We start from the raw sequence: 13044 nt of genomic DNA on the forward strand, positions 1-13044 counted from the left end.
TTTTTTGTTGTTGTTTTTTTGGCAAATTTGTGTATTAAAAGTCCTTCGGATGTTTTTATTAAATGTCAAGATTGATATTTTGAAATTCTTGTTATGTTTCTACTTTGTTTCTACAGTTAAAAATAAACTTGTACTAATTGTCAGTGTTTTTGTTGATTAACAGTATTTCAAGTAATTGTTATGGTGTTAACTCAAGAAGCGATACTTCAGACCCGACAAAATATGTGAGTGACAACTTTCCCATAAGTACTGTGTCAAACCCAGAGTGAACAATTTAAGAGACTGAATCAATGACCATCTTACTGGAAGTTTGTATTTCACTTTATATGGGCAAGTTGCTGTGAATTTGAATTGACTGAATATTAAAGAGGCAGCACCATAAAATTAAAATTAACAAGTGGTATTTCAACTTGTCAATAGAGATCATTTATGCCTCATGGATGGGATGATATTTTCATGAAATATATGAGAAAATAGCTGTAATTATAATGAACTGGGCTAATGGAAAATTGAAGGGACATCTTATCACAAGGGCATATATCCTTACATTTTGCAATAAATATGTGTTATAATTTCTGTATTATTAGAGACCTTATTGCATTAAGCTGTTTATGAAGATCTTTCCAACTAAGTTGGAATGTGTACTGTCTAAACTGATCATTATTTTAAGAATATAGTCTGAATACTTGCACAATGTTAAAAGGATTTTCCAAGGAAGGCATTTTTTATATTGAAAAAATACTTAAAAGCTAAATAAAATCATTTATTGTAACAATTAACAATTATAACAATCATACAGTCCATAAAATATACTGATACAAAAAAAAAAATGCACATAAATAGTCCTTACAGCTAGTCTCATATTTTTCAAAGCATAGAATATCAGTAAAGTCTCAGTGCTGGATTTGCCCTCAAATGTTTTCATGCAAAAGATTAAATTTGATCTCTGTATAAGTATCTAGACAAGAGTGCAGACTTAAAATGTTTTTGATAAAACGATGATAGCCTCTCAGCCATTTGCGATATGAAAGAATTGTCTCTTTGAATTCTCATATACTTAATGTCAGTAATAGTGTAAACAATAAAGTCACAGCACTGTCTTTCACTACAGAACAATTGTCCCTGAATCTGGTAATAATATGGATGTGTTCTTTTCAATGTCAGTCTTTTTCCATCAGTCAGAGTAAGGTATGGAACAGATATTGTGTTAATGTCTTTGTTTTTTGCAGTAAATGGGCATTTAACTTCAACGATGACACAAATATTCCGCACGAATGAACTTTGACTTTGTTGTCTTTTTCATACCTATGAATAGCTTCTTTCTCATATTTGATGATGGCAAGGAGATACGAGTAGTTTTCTGCGATATTTCAAAAGCGTTTGACCGTGTTTGGCACCGTGGATTAATACATAAATTATCGTCTTTTGGAATAAGGGATTCCCTTTTACAGTGGTTTACATCATATTTAGAAAACAGAAAACAACGCGTAGTCTTAAAAAACTCAAATTCAAAATGGAGGAACGTAATGGCCGGGGTGCCACAGGGCTCGATCAGGCCTCTTCTTCTTCTCATTTATATAAACGACATTGTGAAATATATTAAATCAAACATTCGCCGATGACACAAGCTTATATCTAGTAGCTGTCGATCCAAAAGACGCCGCATCTCAACTCAACTCTGACCTCGGCAAAATACATCATTGGGCAAAAACTTGGCTAGTTGATTTTAAGCCTAATAAAACGGAAACTCTTCTCATTTCTAGAAAGTATAACAAACCTCACCATCCGAGCTTATTCGTGAACAATATTCTTATAAAAACAGTAGAAGAACATAAACACTTAGGAGTCATATTTTCGAGTGATGGTAAATGGCGCCCTCACATTTCATCCGTTATTTATCGTGCATGGCAGAGAATAGGATTACTAAGGTCGATGAAATTTATTATCAACAGACAATCGCTCGAACGCCTTTATTTATCTTTTATAAGACCACTTCTCGAGTACAGTGATGTCCTTTGGGACAACTGTACTGAAGAACTTAAACGCGAACTAGAAGCGATACAAACTGAAGCAGCGAGAATTATTACCGGCGCGACGAAGCTCTGCAGTATTAACAACCTGTATACCGACTTAAAGTGGGAAACACTATCTAACAGAAGAAAGAAACATGAACTTATACAATTCTACAAAATGAAAAATGACATTTCCCCAAGCTACTGACCTTATCCCTCCTTCTACACAGAATAGATATCAATTAAGAAATAACACGAATATTCCCTTATTAAATTGTCGTACACAATTATACAAAGATTCTTTCATTCCATCCGTGATTCGTGAATGGAACGTGTTGTCCGAAGAAATCAAAGCAAGTCCTTCGTTAGAAATATTTAAGAGACGCTTAACAGCAACGTAACCAAACCCCGCCGCATTACCTTTCGGGAAGTAGGATTGGTCAAGTACTGCATACTCGTCTCCGTCTAGACTGCAATTCGCTAAATTATGACCTTTTTCGTAAATCAATTTCAAATAGTCCTATAATTGTATATGCGGTGAACCAGAAACAACAAATCACTACCTTTTATCATGCCCGATTTATATACCACAAAGACAATTGCTCCTAAATGAATTACATTGTGCACCCACTATTGATAACTTGTAGATTTTGACTGTGTAAGATTTGTTTTGACTTTGGAGATAGAACACAAATTCAAAAAGAAAAAAGACAAATAAATGTGAAAGATATGCATTAACAGTTGTTTTGATAAGCTGATTTCCACATGTAATTAAGAAGCTACGAGTGGATAAACACGCATGCACGCACGCACGCACACACACACACACACACACCGATAATTAATCACTTTTCTGTAAAAGGATATTTGCCTACAATGTGCATCTGTCACGTCTCTCCGACTGCTGCCTAAAAGTGCTGAGGTTACGTTAGGACACGAGGAACTGGCTAAAGTCTCTAATTACCATTTTATAGTGTTCGGTACTAGGTCTCACAATAGATTTCCAGACTTACAGGTTGATATTTCAAATATTCAAAAAGTATTTGCAGAAGTATATACCGGGAAATTATATATTTACTACTATATTTAGTAATTAGGCTTATGGCATACTTTCTATCATTTCTCACTTGGAGTTTGCAAAGTAGCGTTAAACAAAAACATATCTTTTCCGTGTTGATATTTTGAAAAAAAGCATACCTCGTTGTTTTCATGTCTTCTTCGACCAACTTCTCCTTATTGTCTGTGATCCATCCTAAAATGTCGGTGATATAGTTTGGTGTGGATTCATCTTTTCTGATCATCGTGCTATATCCTTTGCGTAAGTCAAAATGCACACTGTTCTCTGGAGGTTTTACGTAGTATTTCAGCTGCTTTGTTGTATTTTCGTACTTCCTGTCAATATCCAGTGAAAATGACCCAGTTTCCTCCGGTTTGAATGAAGGATGTTCCATATCAAACGCCCTACGATTTCTTGTTTCAAAAGAAGCAATTTTTGTTCCAATTACAGCTTCTTTGACACCTCTGTGATCGTCTCTGTAACTTGCCGCACACATTTTGAAGAGTCTACGACTTGGTTTTCATATACAATCTGCAAAATAATAGACAAAATGGCGGCTTAGGGAGTTGTGATAGTATATTGAACCACAGGTAGCAGTATCGTAGACCTAAAAAAACACACCATCCAACACCATCTAAAAATGTTTTCTATAATTTACTATTTCCTCTATAAATAAATAGTAAATTATAGAATTTTTTTTTTAGATGGTGTTGGATGGTGTTTTTTTTAGGTCTGTTACCTGTGTATTGAATAACTAAAAGTCTATAAAAGAAATACACCATTAAATAATCAAATCATACATACTGAAGCGGAATTACAAAAGAAACTGTTGTGAAACGCGTGTTGACTCAACTGTTGAGTGACTCAGGAAGTATTTTTCAAAAATAAAATCGAAAATAGGAAATGCCTGTGTGTACGACAATCTTTGCATCCATGCGCGAGTTATTATTTCAAAGATATTTGATCTCGCTGTTGTATTGATTTTGAAATAATGAATGGTCTCGTCAACATGAAATAGAGACGGGAATTTTAAAACTAGTTATTGTTTCGTTTTAAACCTGAACAATGAATTTCTTTTTTTATACTGTAACTCTGTGTTTAAAAAGCTTAGAAATTAGATTTATGATTAAGAGCCATGGGAAGTCATTTATAATAACCAAGCAAAATAAGTGCCAGTCGATTGTTCTATAGATTAAATTTAACATTCTAAATGTAAAAAGTTGGTTAAAGCAGTAATTTTGATTATCTTATTTTATATAGTCATTCCATGTGCATGTGCACGTCCTATAGTTTAACAACATATATATATTAGGTTATCAATGTTAATAGTGTGTGTAAAATCAGATCACGTCAGACTAACGCATAAAGGCCAGCAGCATAATAAAATTTCTGCAAAAGTAACGGTTGTTGAGGCTTGGATAAAAATGTGTAGTTAAGCTGTTATTGAAGTATGGGACTTCGGGTATGGTAAACAAAAACAAATATCCCCAACAAAGCACATATGATAAAGTCGATGGGGGTCACCCGGGAGGGTGTTTGTGTGTGTGTGGGCTGGGGAGTGTAATGGTTTCGTTTCGTTTTGGTTTTAACGCCGTTTTTCAACAGTATTTCAGTCATGTAACGGCGGGCAGTTAACCTAACCAGTGTTCCTGGATTCTGTACCAGTACAAACCTGTTCTCCGCAAGTAACTGCCAACTTCCCCACATGAATTATCAGAGGTGGAGGACTAATGATTTCAGACACAATGTCGTTTATCAAATAGTCACGGAGAACATACGCCCCGCCCGAGGATCGAACTCGCGACCCCGCGATCCGTAGACCAACGCTCTTACCTACTGAGCTAAGCGGGCGGGCTTGGGGGGGGGGGGGGGTGTAATGGATGTGCAAACGCACTTAAATCAATTTTACGATCTCTTTTTCTTGTTCTACTATATTCTTTCTTAGTTTGTATTAAATTACTAAATATTATAAATCAAAACAAGAAGAGTACACGATAGATATATAACAAATTATATTTTTACAAAACAATTTTGAAACAAGTAAGTAAGCAAGAAGAACAAAGATACGTTAAGAATTTCTTTAGGCAATATAGTTTCATTCAAACACAAAGCAGTGTGCGCGTGATAAAATACTGGAATACATTTACCAATCATTACTTTACAGCTAAGTAAGTTTGATAATACATATCAATAAATTCTATGTTAACAATTTATATTAAGTTGTTTAACAACATTTTAAATGAAGGCACGTTGTCAGAAAGTGGAAACATGTCCTTATTGAGAAGCCTTGGAAAATTGTTTGCTTGTATTTTAAATAAAAGACCTAATTCTTATGAAAGGTCTTATTAAATCAATAAAAAGCAGGAGATGAAAATGCAATCCAACCATTGATATGTTTTACCTTTAAAAGAGTCATTGATAGTATAAAGCCAAACATCTTCAAGAAGATTTAAAATTAAGTTCTTTCTAAATGATTTAGAGGATTATTAAAATGGTAATGCTATACATTATGTCAGAAATATAAAAAAAAGATAATAGGTAAGGGTAGATGTCTCGGAAGCACAGCACCACAAACACAGCACCAGAGCCACGCATTTGCAAAGTAGGCCCACAACAAAAAGAATCTGTAACGGAAAAAACATTATAGACGGGTTGCTTCAAACATCCAACAAGTACATATCAATTTTATGCAAAACATAGAAAAAGGTGAGGAAAGGGTAGGAGGGGAAGAGTGTAGAAAAGGGGGTGGGGTCAAAGGAAATATGAAACAAGGATGAATATTCAAAAAGGAATGCTACGTTCCTGAAGCACAGTAACCCTACAGCGTAAACCACAACAATGCAGACACTAATGTACAAAAGACACAAACACACAAACACACACACACACACACACGCACACACACACGCACACACACAACCACACACACACATAACTAGCTTACACAGATAAACAGACAATTAAGATATAACAGCATTGTAGGGCACCGTCCAAGACACACAGACGAACAAGCACACAAACGCACACACATAAGCAGGAGGGACACGATCGAGCACCGCCTTAGTATTCCGCCAGCCAAAATTAAGGTGAATACGATAATAACTTACTCATAGTAAAAGTGAAGGGGATGCCAAAGCAAGGGAGCGCAAATGCAAAAGGATGGGTTAGGGCGACGATAGGGGTAGTAAGGAACGCTAACAACAAAAATGATAACAAATGCAACACAAAGTACAAGACAAACAGAAAACAAATTGAAATAGGGGCACCGCCTTTGAACGGTCAGTTATCTATATAAAGCGAACTTTGAGGGGAGGGGTCTAAACGCGTTTAAGGCATGCCAACCTCGCACTTACCCTATTTTCAATAAGTTAGACAACACAATGCAAATTAAATCATTCCCCGGTGAGAAAAACGTATTATGAAACTTTTATTAAAGCGTATTGTGAAACTACTTCCATATGTATCATGTAATCTCTACGGTAATAAGATAAATATATTAACGAACACTCTTTTCTTTAAACGAATCTATCCAAATGGTTTAAAATATGATTTAGTTAAAATAAGATGGTGAAATTCAAGTATAACGTGTATATAAACTTAAACTTACCAAACCACTACCAAAGGAAAGGAAATCAAATGATACTGTAGTTGTTTTGCTTCCCTCAAATCAATATGATACGGCACAGATGACCTAACCCGAAATATTGAGAATACACGTTTTCGGAAAATTGATGTTTCATTATTTTCCGAAAATTGAATAGTCGACTTCTACTGCTAGTTAATGCACACACCTTTAACTTATTGCATGACTCAGTGACAGACTGCGGCATTTTCCTTTGAAGTTTTGTGTTTTCTAAATTCTGGTATCGCCACGGTCGCTCACAGTTTTCTCTTTCTGGGATGTAGAGCAATACACACAAATTACAAAATGTAGCAAGTGTTGCTGTGATAAGTTACTGAAAATGATAAGCTATTTGAAATAATTTATTACTGTATTTCTGTAGTTAAGTTCTCTGCATCTTGATTTAAAACTTGATTTTTTAAGTAATATAAAAATATAACGGCAAAAATGATTATGATATTCTATTCTGTTTAAAAATTCAAATTTTGTTTCTGGCAAAGGTTTACAATATGCTCTAGGTGTTAATTCCATTGATACATAACCTTTGTTGATAAAATTAGCCACATGGCAAGTGTTTACCTTCTCTATTTCTCCAGGGTTCATGACCTCATTAGGGCCTCCCGGCAAATTCAAAATTTTAGCACTTAGTTTAGATTATTTTTGAAACTCTATTTCCCAACTTTTTGTTTTAAAAATAATTACACTGATTAATAAGGAATGTTTCTATGTGTATTTATGCACCTTTTATAACATTTTTTTTTCAGTAGTTTATTTAAAATTTTGAAAAAGGGATCTCTGATGTGAAGAATGCATAATTTATATAAAAACCTGCCCGTCGCCACCTTCTTGCTTTTATATGGCAGTTGGGGGTTTATCATGTCATTGAAATGTTTCTAAGGGAGGCTCAAGAGAGGAAATACTTTTAAATATCTTAAATTAAAATATTTAAAAAAATGTGTTCAGTTTACTGTTTTCAGTCATGCAATAAATCAGTTAATCAATAGATACGCGTGTGTTACCGGCGAGTATCATCATGCTTGGGTGATTCTCAGGGAACGTAATTTGATAGCAAACTCGCCTCTACGAGGCTCGTTTGCTATCCAAATTACGTTCCCTGAGATTCCCCCACGCATGATGATACCAGCCGGTAACACACTTTTATGTATTATCTAACTTAAACGTATTGTGAAATGGCTGCCTGTATTGAAAATGATAGCTACTTAAAACATCTTTTATCTAGATTGTAAATTCTGACAAAATAAACCCTAAAAGACATAAAACAAGAAATTCTAATCGGAAAAGATTAAATCGTTTGACATAAATGATTTGACTTCTAAAATTATTTATCAAATGTATATGTTAGAAATTGTTTGAACGAACTAGGATTGTCTGAATATTTCATAAATCAAAAAGTTGACAATGTATTTCATTTCAAGGCTCTAGTAAAAACAAGCCTAAGGTTATATGATCAGTTCTTGCAGTCCTGGAATGGCACTGTTAATGACTCTTCAAAATGCTTGGTGTACCGTATTTTTAAGCAGAAACATTGCTTTGAAGAATATCTTGATATATTTCCTACAAATTTAGCCTTATCACTTTGTAAGTTTCGTACTACAAATCATAGATTACCTATTGAAAAAGGCAGGTTCTTAGGTATTGGAAGAGAACATTTGTTCGAATAACTGTCTCGGTGACGAATATCATTACGTTATGGAATGTCAGTTATTTGTTAATGTCAGAACTAAATATTTGGAACAGCATTATTTAAATAATCCAAATACCTACAAATTCGAGAAGCTTATGAATAGCAATGACAAACCTTCACTTATTAAACTTGCTTTGTTTTGTAAATCCATTATGTCGTGTTTAAGCTTGCTAGATGTTACACTTTGTTAAACCTTATTTCATATAACTCATTCTCCGTGTAAAACATATTTTGGCATATCCTCATAATTTTAGACTTGTTAACGCTTATTATGACTAAATCCCTGTCAGTTGCTTGTACAACTATATATAGTCTTTTTTTCTCTAGTCATTCAGAGTATTGTAAGTAGTATCCATATATATATTCTACTTACTGTCAAATGTTACCTTTCTAGTCATTAAAGTAAATTTGTATTTGCAACTATTGTAAAACTTACTTATTCCGATTATGAACTTTATAACAACCAACTATATGCATTCCACACTGATGTTTTATTTGTTATGTTATACTATTATAGTCTCATGCATGTAATATGCCATGACTAAATGAATAAACTTGAAACTTGAAACTTGAATTTATAAGCTTACCTGCGAACAAAACTATACCTAGTAATTCAAGTACCTTGTCACTGAAAAACCAATACTGCAGGTTCTACCGTGCATTTATTATGTCTCAGTTGAATAGGAATAAATATGTTTATTTAAAATGCTGTTCCTATTTTAGAGTTCATTAAGAAGCGATATGCTATCCAAAAAAAAAAAACAAAAAAAAAAAACAAACAAACAAAAAACAACAAAAAAAAAACCCCAAAAAACCCCCCAAAACAAACAAACAAACAAACAAAACACAACAGAATAACTCGAAGAAAAAGAAACCACTAACCGTTGATTTGTCTAATTTTCGTAGGCAAATGGTTCACCGGAAATGAGGCAAATCCATTGAAGCAGAGCACAGATGGTGCTCGAATTATGCGATTAGCAGCAGTGTCTCAATTGAATAGATTTCAAGGTTAATTCAGTATCAAAATACAAGATAGAAAATATTGTAGAAATAAATACATTTATTTAAAATGCTGTAGTGCCCCCGCCCGGTCACTATACTGTACTAGGATGGGGTAAACCGTTAAATAAACGGACCAAGGACAAGGGCCTACAGTCTGGGGACTAAGTCCACCAATTACAATCCTCGGGCGCTACCAGCCTTTTAACTTGGGCGCTACCAGCCCTGTCTTGGGCGCTACCAGCCTACAGGGTCGCGGCCAGACTCTAGTTTAGTCAACATATCGCTTATCCCCAAAATGAATAACCTTGTCCGGTTGAATCCTGGCTACTCTGATCAGCTAGAGTAACCGAAATTAAAGCTACTCTTGCTGAACTCTGGCTACTCTGGCCAGCCAGAGTAACCAGAGTTCTGGATACTGGCTGATCTCTGGCTACTCTTGCTGAACTCTGGCTACTCTGGCCAGCCAGTCAGAGTAACCAGAGTTCTGGCTACTCCGGCTGAACTCTGGCTTCTCTGGCCAGCCAGAGTAACCAGAGTTCTGACCTCTATGGCTGAACTCTGGCTACTCTGGCTAGCCAAAGTAACCAGAGTTCTGACTTCTCTGGCTACTCTGGCCAGCCAGAATAACCAGAGTTCTGACTTCTCTGGCTACTCTGGCTAAACTCTGGCTACTCTGGCTGCTCTGGTTAATTTCACGCACATGTGAAAATGACCCTATTTTATCCGGCTCGAATAAAGGATCATTGGTATTAAACTCTCTGTGATTTCTTGTTTCAAAAGAAGCAATTTTTGTTTTAATTACAGTCTCTTTGACACCGCTGTCATCGTCTCTGTAAAGTGTGGCACACATTTTGAAGAGTCTACAACTTGGTTTTCATATACAATCTGCAAAATAATAATAAGTAAGGGTTTGGGATTATAGTATACTGAACAACTAAAAGTCTATAAAAGTAACACATTAAATAATCCAATCATACATACTGAAGCGGAATTACAAAAAAAAAAAAAAAAAAAAAAAATGAAATATACATTTTTCAAACATAAAACCGAAAACAGGAAATGCAGGTATGTAAGACAATCTATGTATCCATGCGCAATTTAATAATTTAAAGATATTTGATCAAGCTGTTGTTATTGATTTGGAAATAACGAATAGCCTGATGAACATGAGAGTCGGGAAGTAGTTATTGACAAAAGCTTCATTTTAAACTTGTACAATGAATTTCCCTTTTATACTGCAACCCTGTCTTTAGAAAACTTCAGAAATCAGATTTGTGTTTAGTCGTTTGGATTCATTTAAAACAACAAGCAAAATAAACATTGAAAGCGTTCCATGGTGCCACTCGATTTTTCTATACACTAAATTAAACATTCTGAAATGCAAAATGTTGGTGAAAATAGTGATTCTAATTACCTTCTAAATTTACTTAGGCCTTCCTCGAGTATGTCTTCGTCCTATATAGTTTTGATCACTCTCCTTACACATACAAATAACAGAGTAGAATAAACAATGCTATCAATGTGTGTAAAATTAGCTCACGTCAGATTAACGCATAAAGGCCAGCAGATTAACAAAAATTTTGCAAAAGTAACGGTTCTTGTGGTTTTCATAAAAAATGTGAAGTTAAGCTGATATTGCAATCTGATTAAAATCATCTGCAATTAACTCTACGGATTGGATCTGACGACAGGCTATTGAGACTCGCCTTCACCAATCAGATCCTTGCTTTCAACATTTTGAAAGTGAAAGTAGACGTTTAAAACAAGAGTTGTCTGTTGACAGCGCGCTCGACTATTCGAAGAATTGATGGACCTATTGGGTCAAAATATTACCAGATATTTTCAGACAAAAGAAAAAGAATAGAAAAGGCAATGTACCTGCATTTGCAGATTTGGATACGTCTTACACTATATGGCAACGTGTGACCATGATGGTAAGCAAGTGTTCAAAGTTTTAGACAAAATGGTATGCGAAACATAACTGATTTCTATGTCAAAAAGGCCATAACTGAGCTAAAGTCTATGTTCTACATTTGTAGACTATGATGGTAAACAAATGGTCAAAGTTTCAAAGCCAAAATTATGACACACAGGCTAGACAAAATATGAACTGGTATGAAAAACATAACTGATTTCCAAGTCCAAAAAGGGCCATAATTCAGCCAAAATAGTTGACAGAGTTATGTACTTTTACCTACAGATGAAAATCATTATGATAAAAAAGTGTGTGTGTTTGAAGTTTGTTTCAAAACCACATGTCAAGTAGTTTTGATGAAACGTTGACTTGTACGAAAATTGAACCAATTTCTAAGGCCAAAAAGTGCCATAATTCAGCTAAAATACTTGACAGAGCTATGGAATCATGATGATAAACAATGGTTCAAAGTTTCAAAGCCACATGTCAATCGTTTTGACAAAACATGGACTTGTACGAAAAATTATACCAATATCCGAGTCCAAAAGGGCCATAATTCAGCCAAAATAGTTAACAGAGTTGTGTACTCTTGCCTACATATAGAGACTGTTATAATAAACAAGTGATAAAAGTTTCAAAGCCGGGTTAATTAATGTAAGAAAGCTTATGGAAACACATGAGAATTGGTTGTTCTTCTTATTTTTTTTTCATTTCGAAGTCGAAAAGCGTTTGTAACGGGTATCGTTATTATAAATCTTTATATTTTACCATCGATAAGTACGCGTTCCCCTGTGGTGTATTGGTGAAGAAGGCAGTAAAATATTTATTACCGCGGCTGCCCGGGTTCGATTCCCGACTCGGTCGTGATTTCCTCTTGATTTTACTAATTCCTTTTTTTTTTTAAAAAAGAAAGTTTTGAAAGAAAATCTTAGGTTCTTATGTTCATAATATAATGGCACTTTAGTCAAAATCTGAGTCCAGTCCCTTTTAGCCTTGGTGAAACGAGTCGTCTGAGTGGTTCAAATGAAATAGATTGGTGGGAATAAAAATAGCAGTATAGGAAATCCCATTTTACAGAAGATGAGATTTTCGTTAATGCCGTGTTGGGCGACCTGTGGTTTTCCACTATCAGAGCAGCTTTGTTTGTGCCGTGTGGCGGCCGTAAAAAGTATCACCCTGTACACTCAACCAGAGCTGTTATATTTCTATCTCTTCAGATTGTTCAGCACGACATTTATGTTGTGTTAGTGTTTTGTTTAATTTTTCAGCTTGGTCATTTTGGCTTGGATGGTTCCAATACTTCCACTTTAAAAGCTTTTGGTTTTGTTTAATCACTCTTTGGATATGGTGCCTGCTTTATAATTTTATCTTTTGGCAGTTTCTCAGAGATGCAGGCTCCACAACCACAGATCCTCTCTCTAAATTCCATTTTGTTTAGTTCTGCCATTTGTTTTCTCGATAAGGACAGCCATTATTTTATCTGGGGACCATACGCCGCTTTTCATGAAATTGCACTCTGTGCATCATTAAAGGTTCCACGTGCACCGCTGTATGAATACATCTGCGGATGTCTCTAAATTACATTTTTCTGGTACTTATAACATGTGTAAATCTTGTTCTGCTCAACCCGATACTAGAGGGCGTGGATGCCAGCTTGCCAAATTTGAAAACTTGGGTAAATGTACTTTATAAAAACCCGACACGTTGTATACTGTATAACGGTTTCTTGTC

General features: G+C 35.0%; 1 protein-coding gene across 2 annotated transcripts in view; it reads right to left on the bottom strand.

Moving 5' to 3' along the window:
- The window catches only part of LOC123563690 (decapping and exoribonuclease protein-like), a 32985-nt gene extending 26259 nt beyond the window's left edge, over positions 1-6726 (bottom strand). Inside the window, exons 1-2 of one of the 2 annotated variants that reach the window (XM_053534825.1) lie at positions 6677-6726; positions 3210-3600 (exon numbers count right to left, since the gene is read on the bottom strand). In XM_053534825.1, the coding sequence (XP_053390800.1) occupies positions 3210-3565 (356 nt within the window). In that variant the 5' untranslated portion in view covers positions 3566-3600; positions 6677-6726. Of the gene's footprint in view, positions 1-3209; positions 3601-3873; positions 4017-6676 lie in introns of those variants that run through there. The other variant, XM_045356642.2, reaches the window with a different exon arrangement.
- Positions 6727-13044: the final 6318 nt, after the last annotated feature.

The sequence above is a fragment of the Mercenaria mercenaria genome, chromosome 2, assembly GCF_021730395.1.
Source record: "Mercenaria mercenaria strain notata chromosome 2, MADL_Memer_1, whole genome shotgun sequence".
Classification (NCBI taxonomy): domain Eukaryota; kingdom Metazoa; phylum Mollusca; class Bivalvia; order Venerida; family Veneridae; genus Mercenaria; species Mercenaria mercenaria.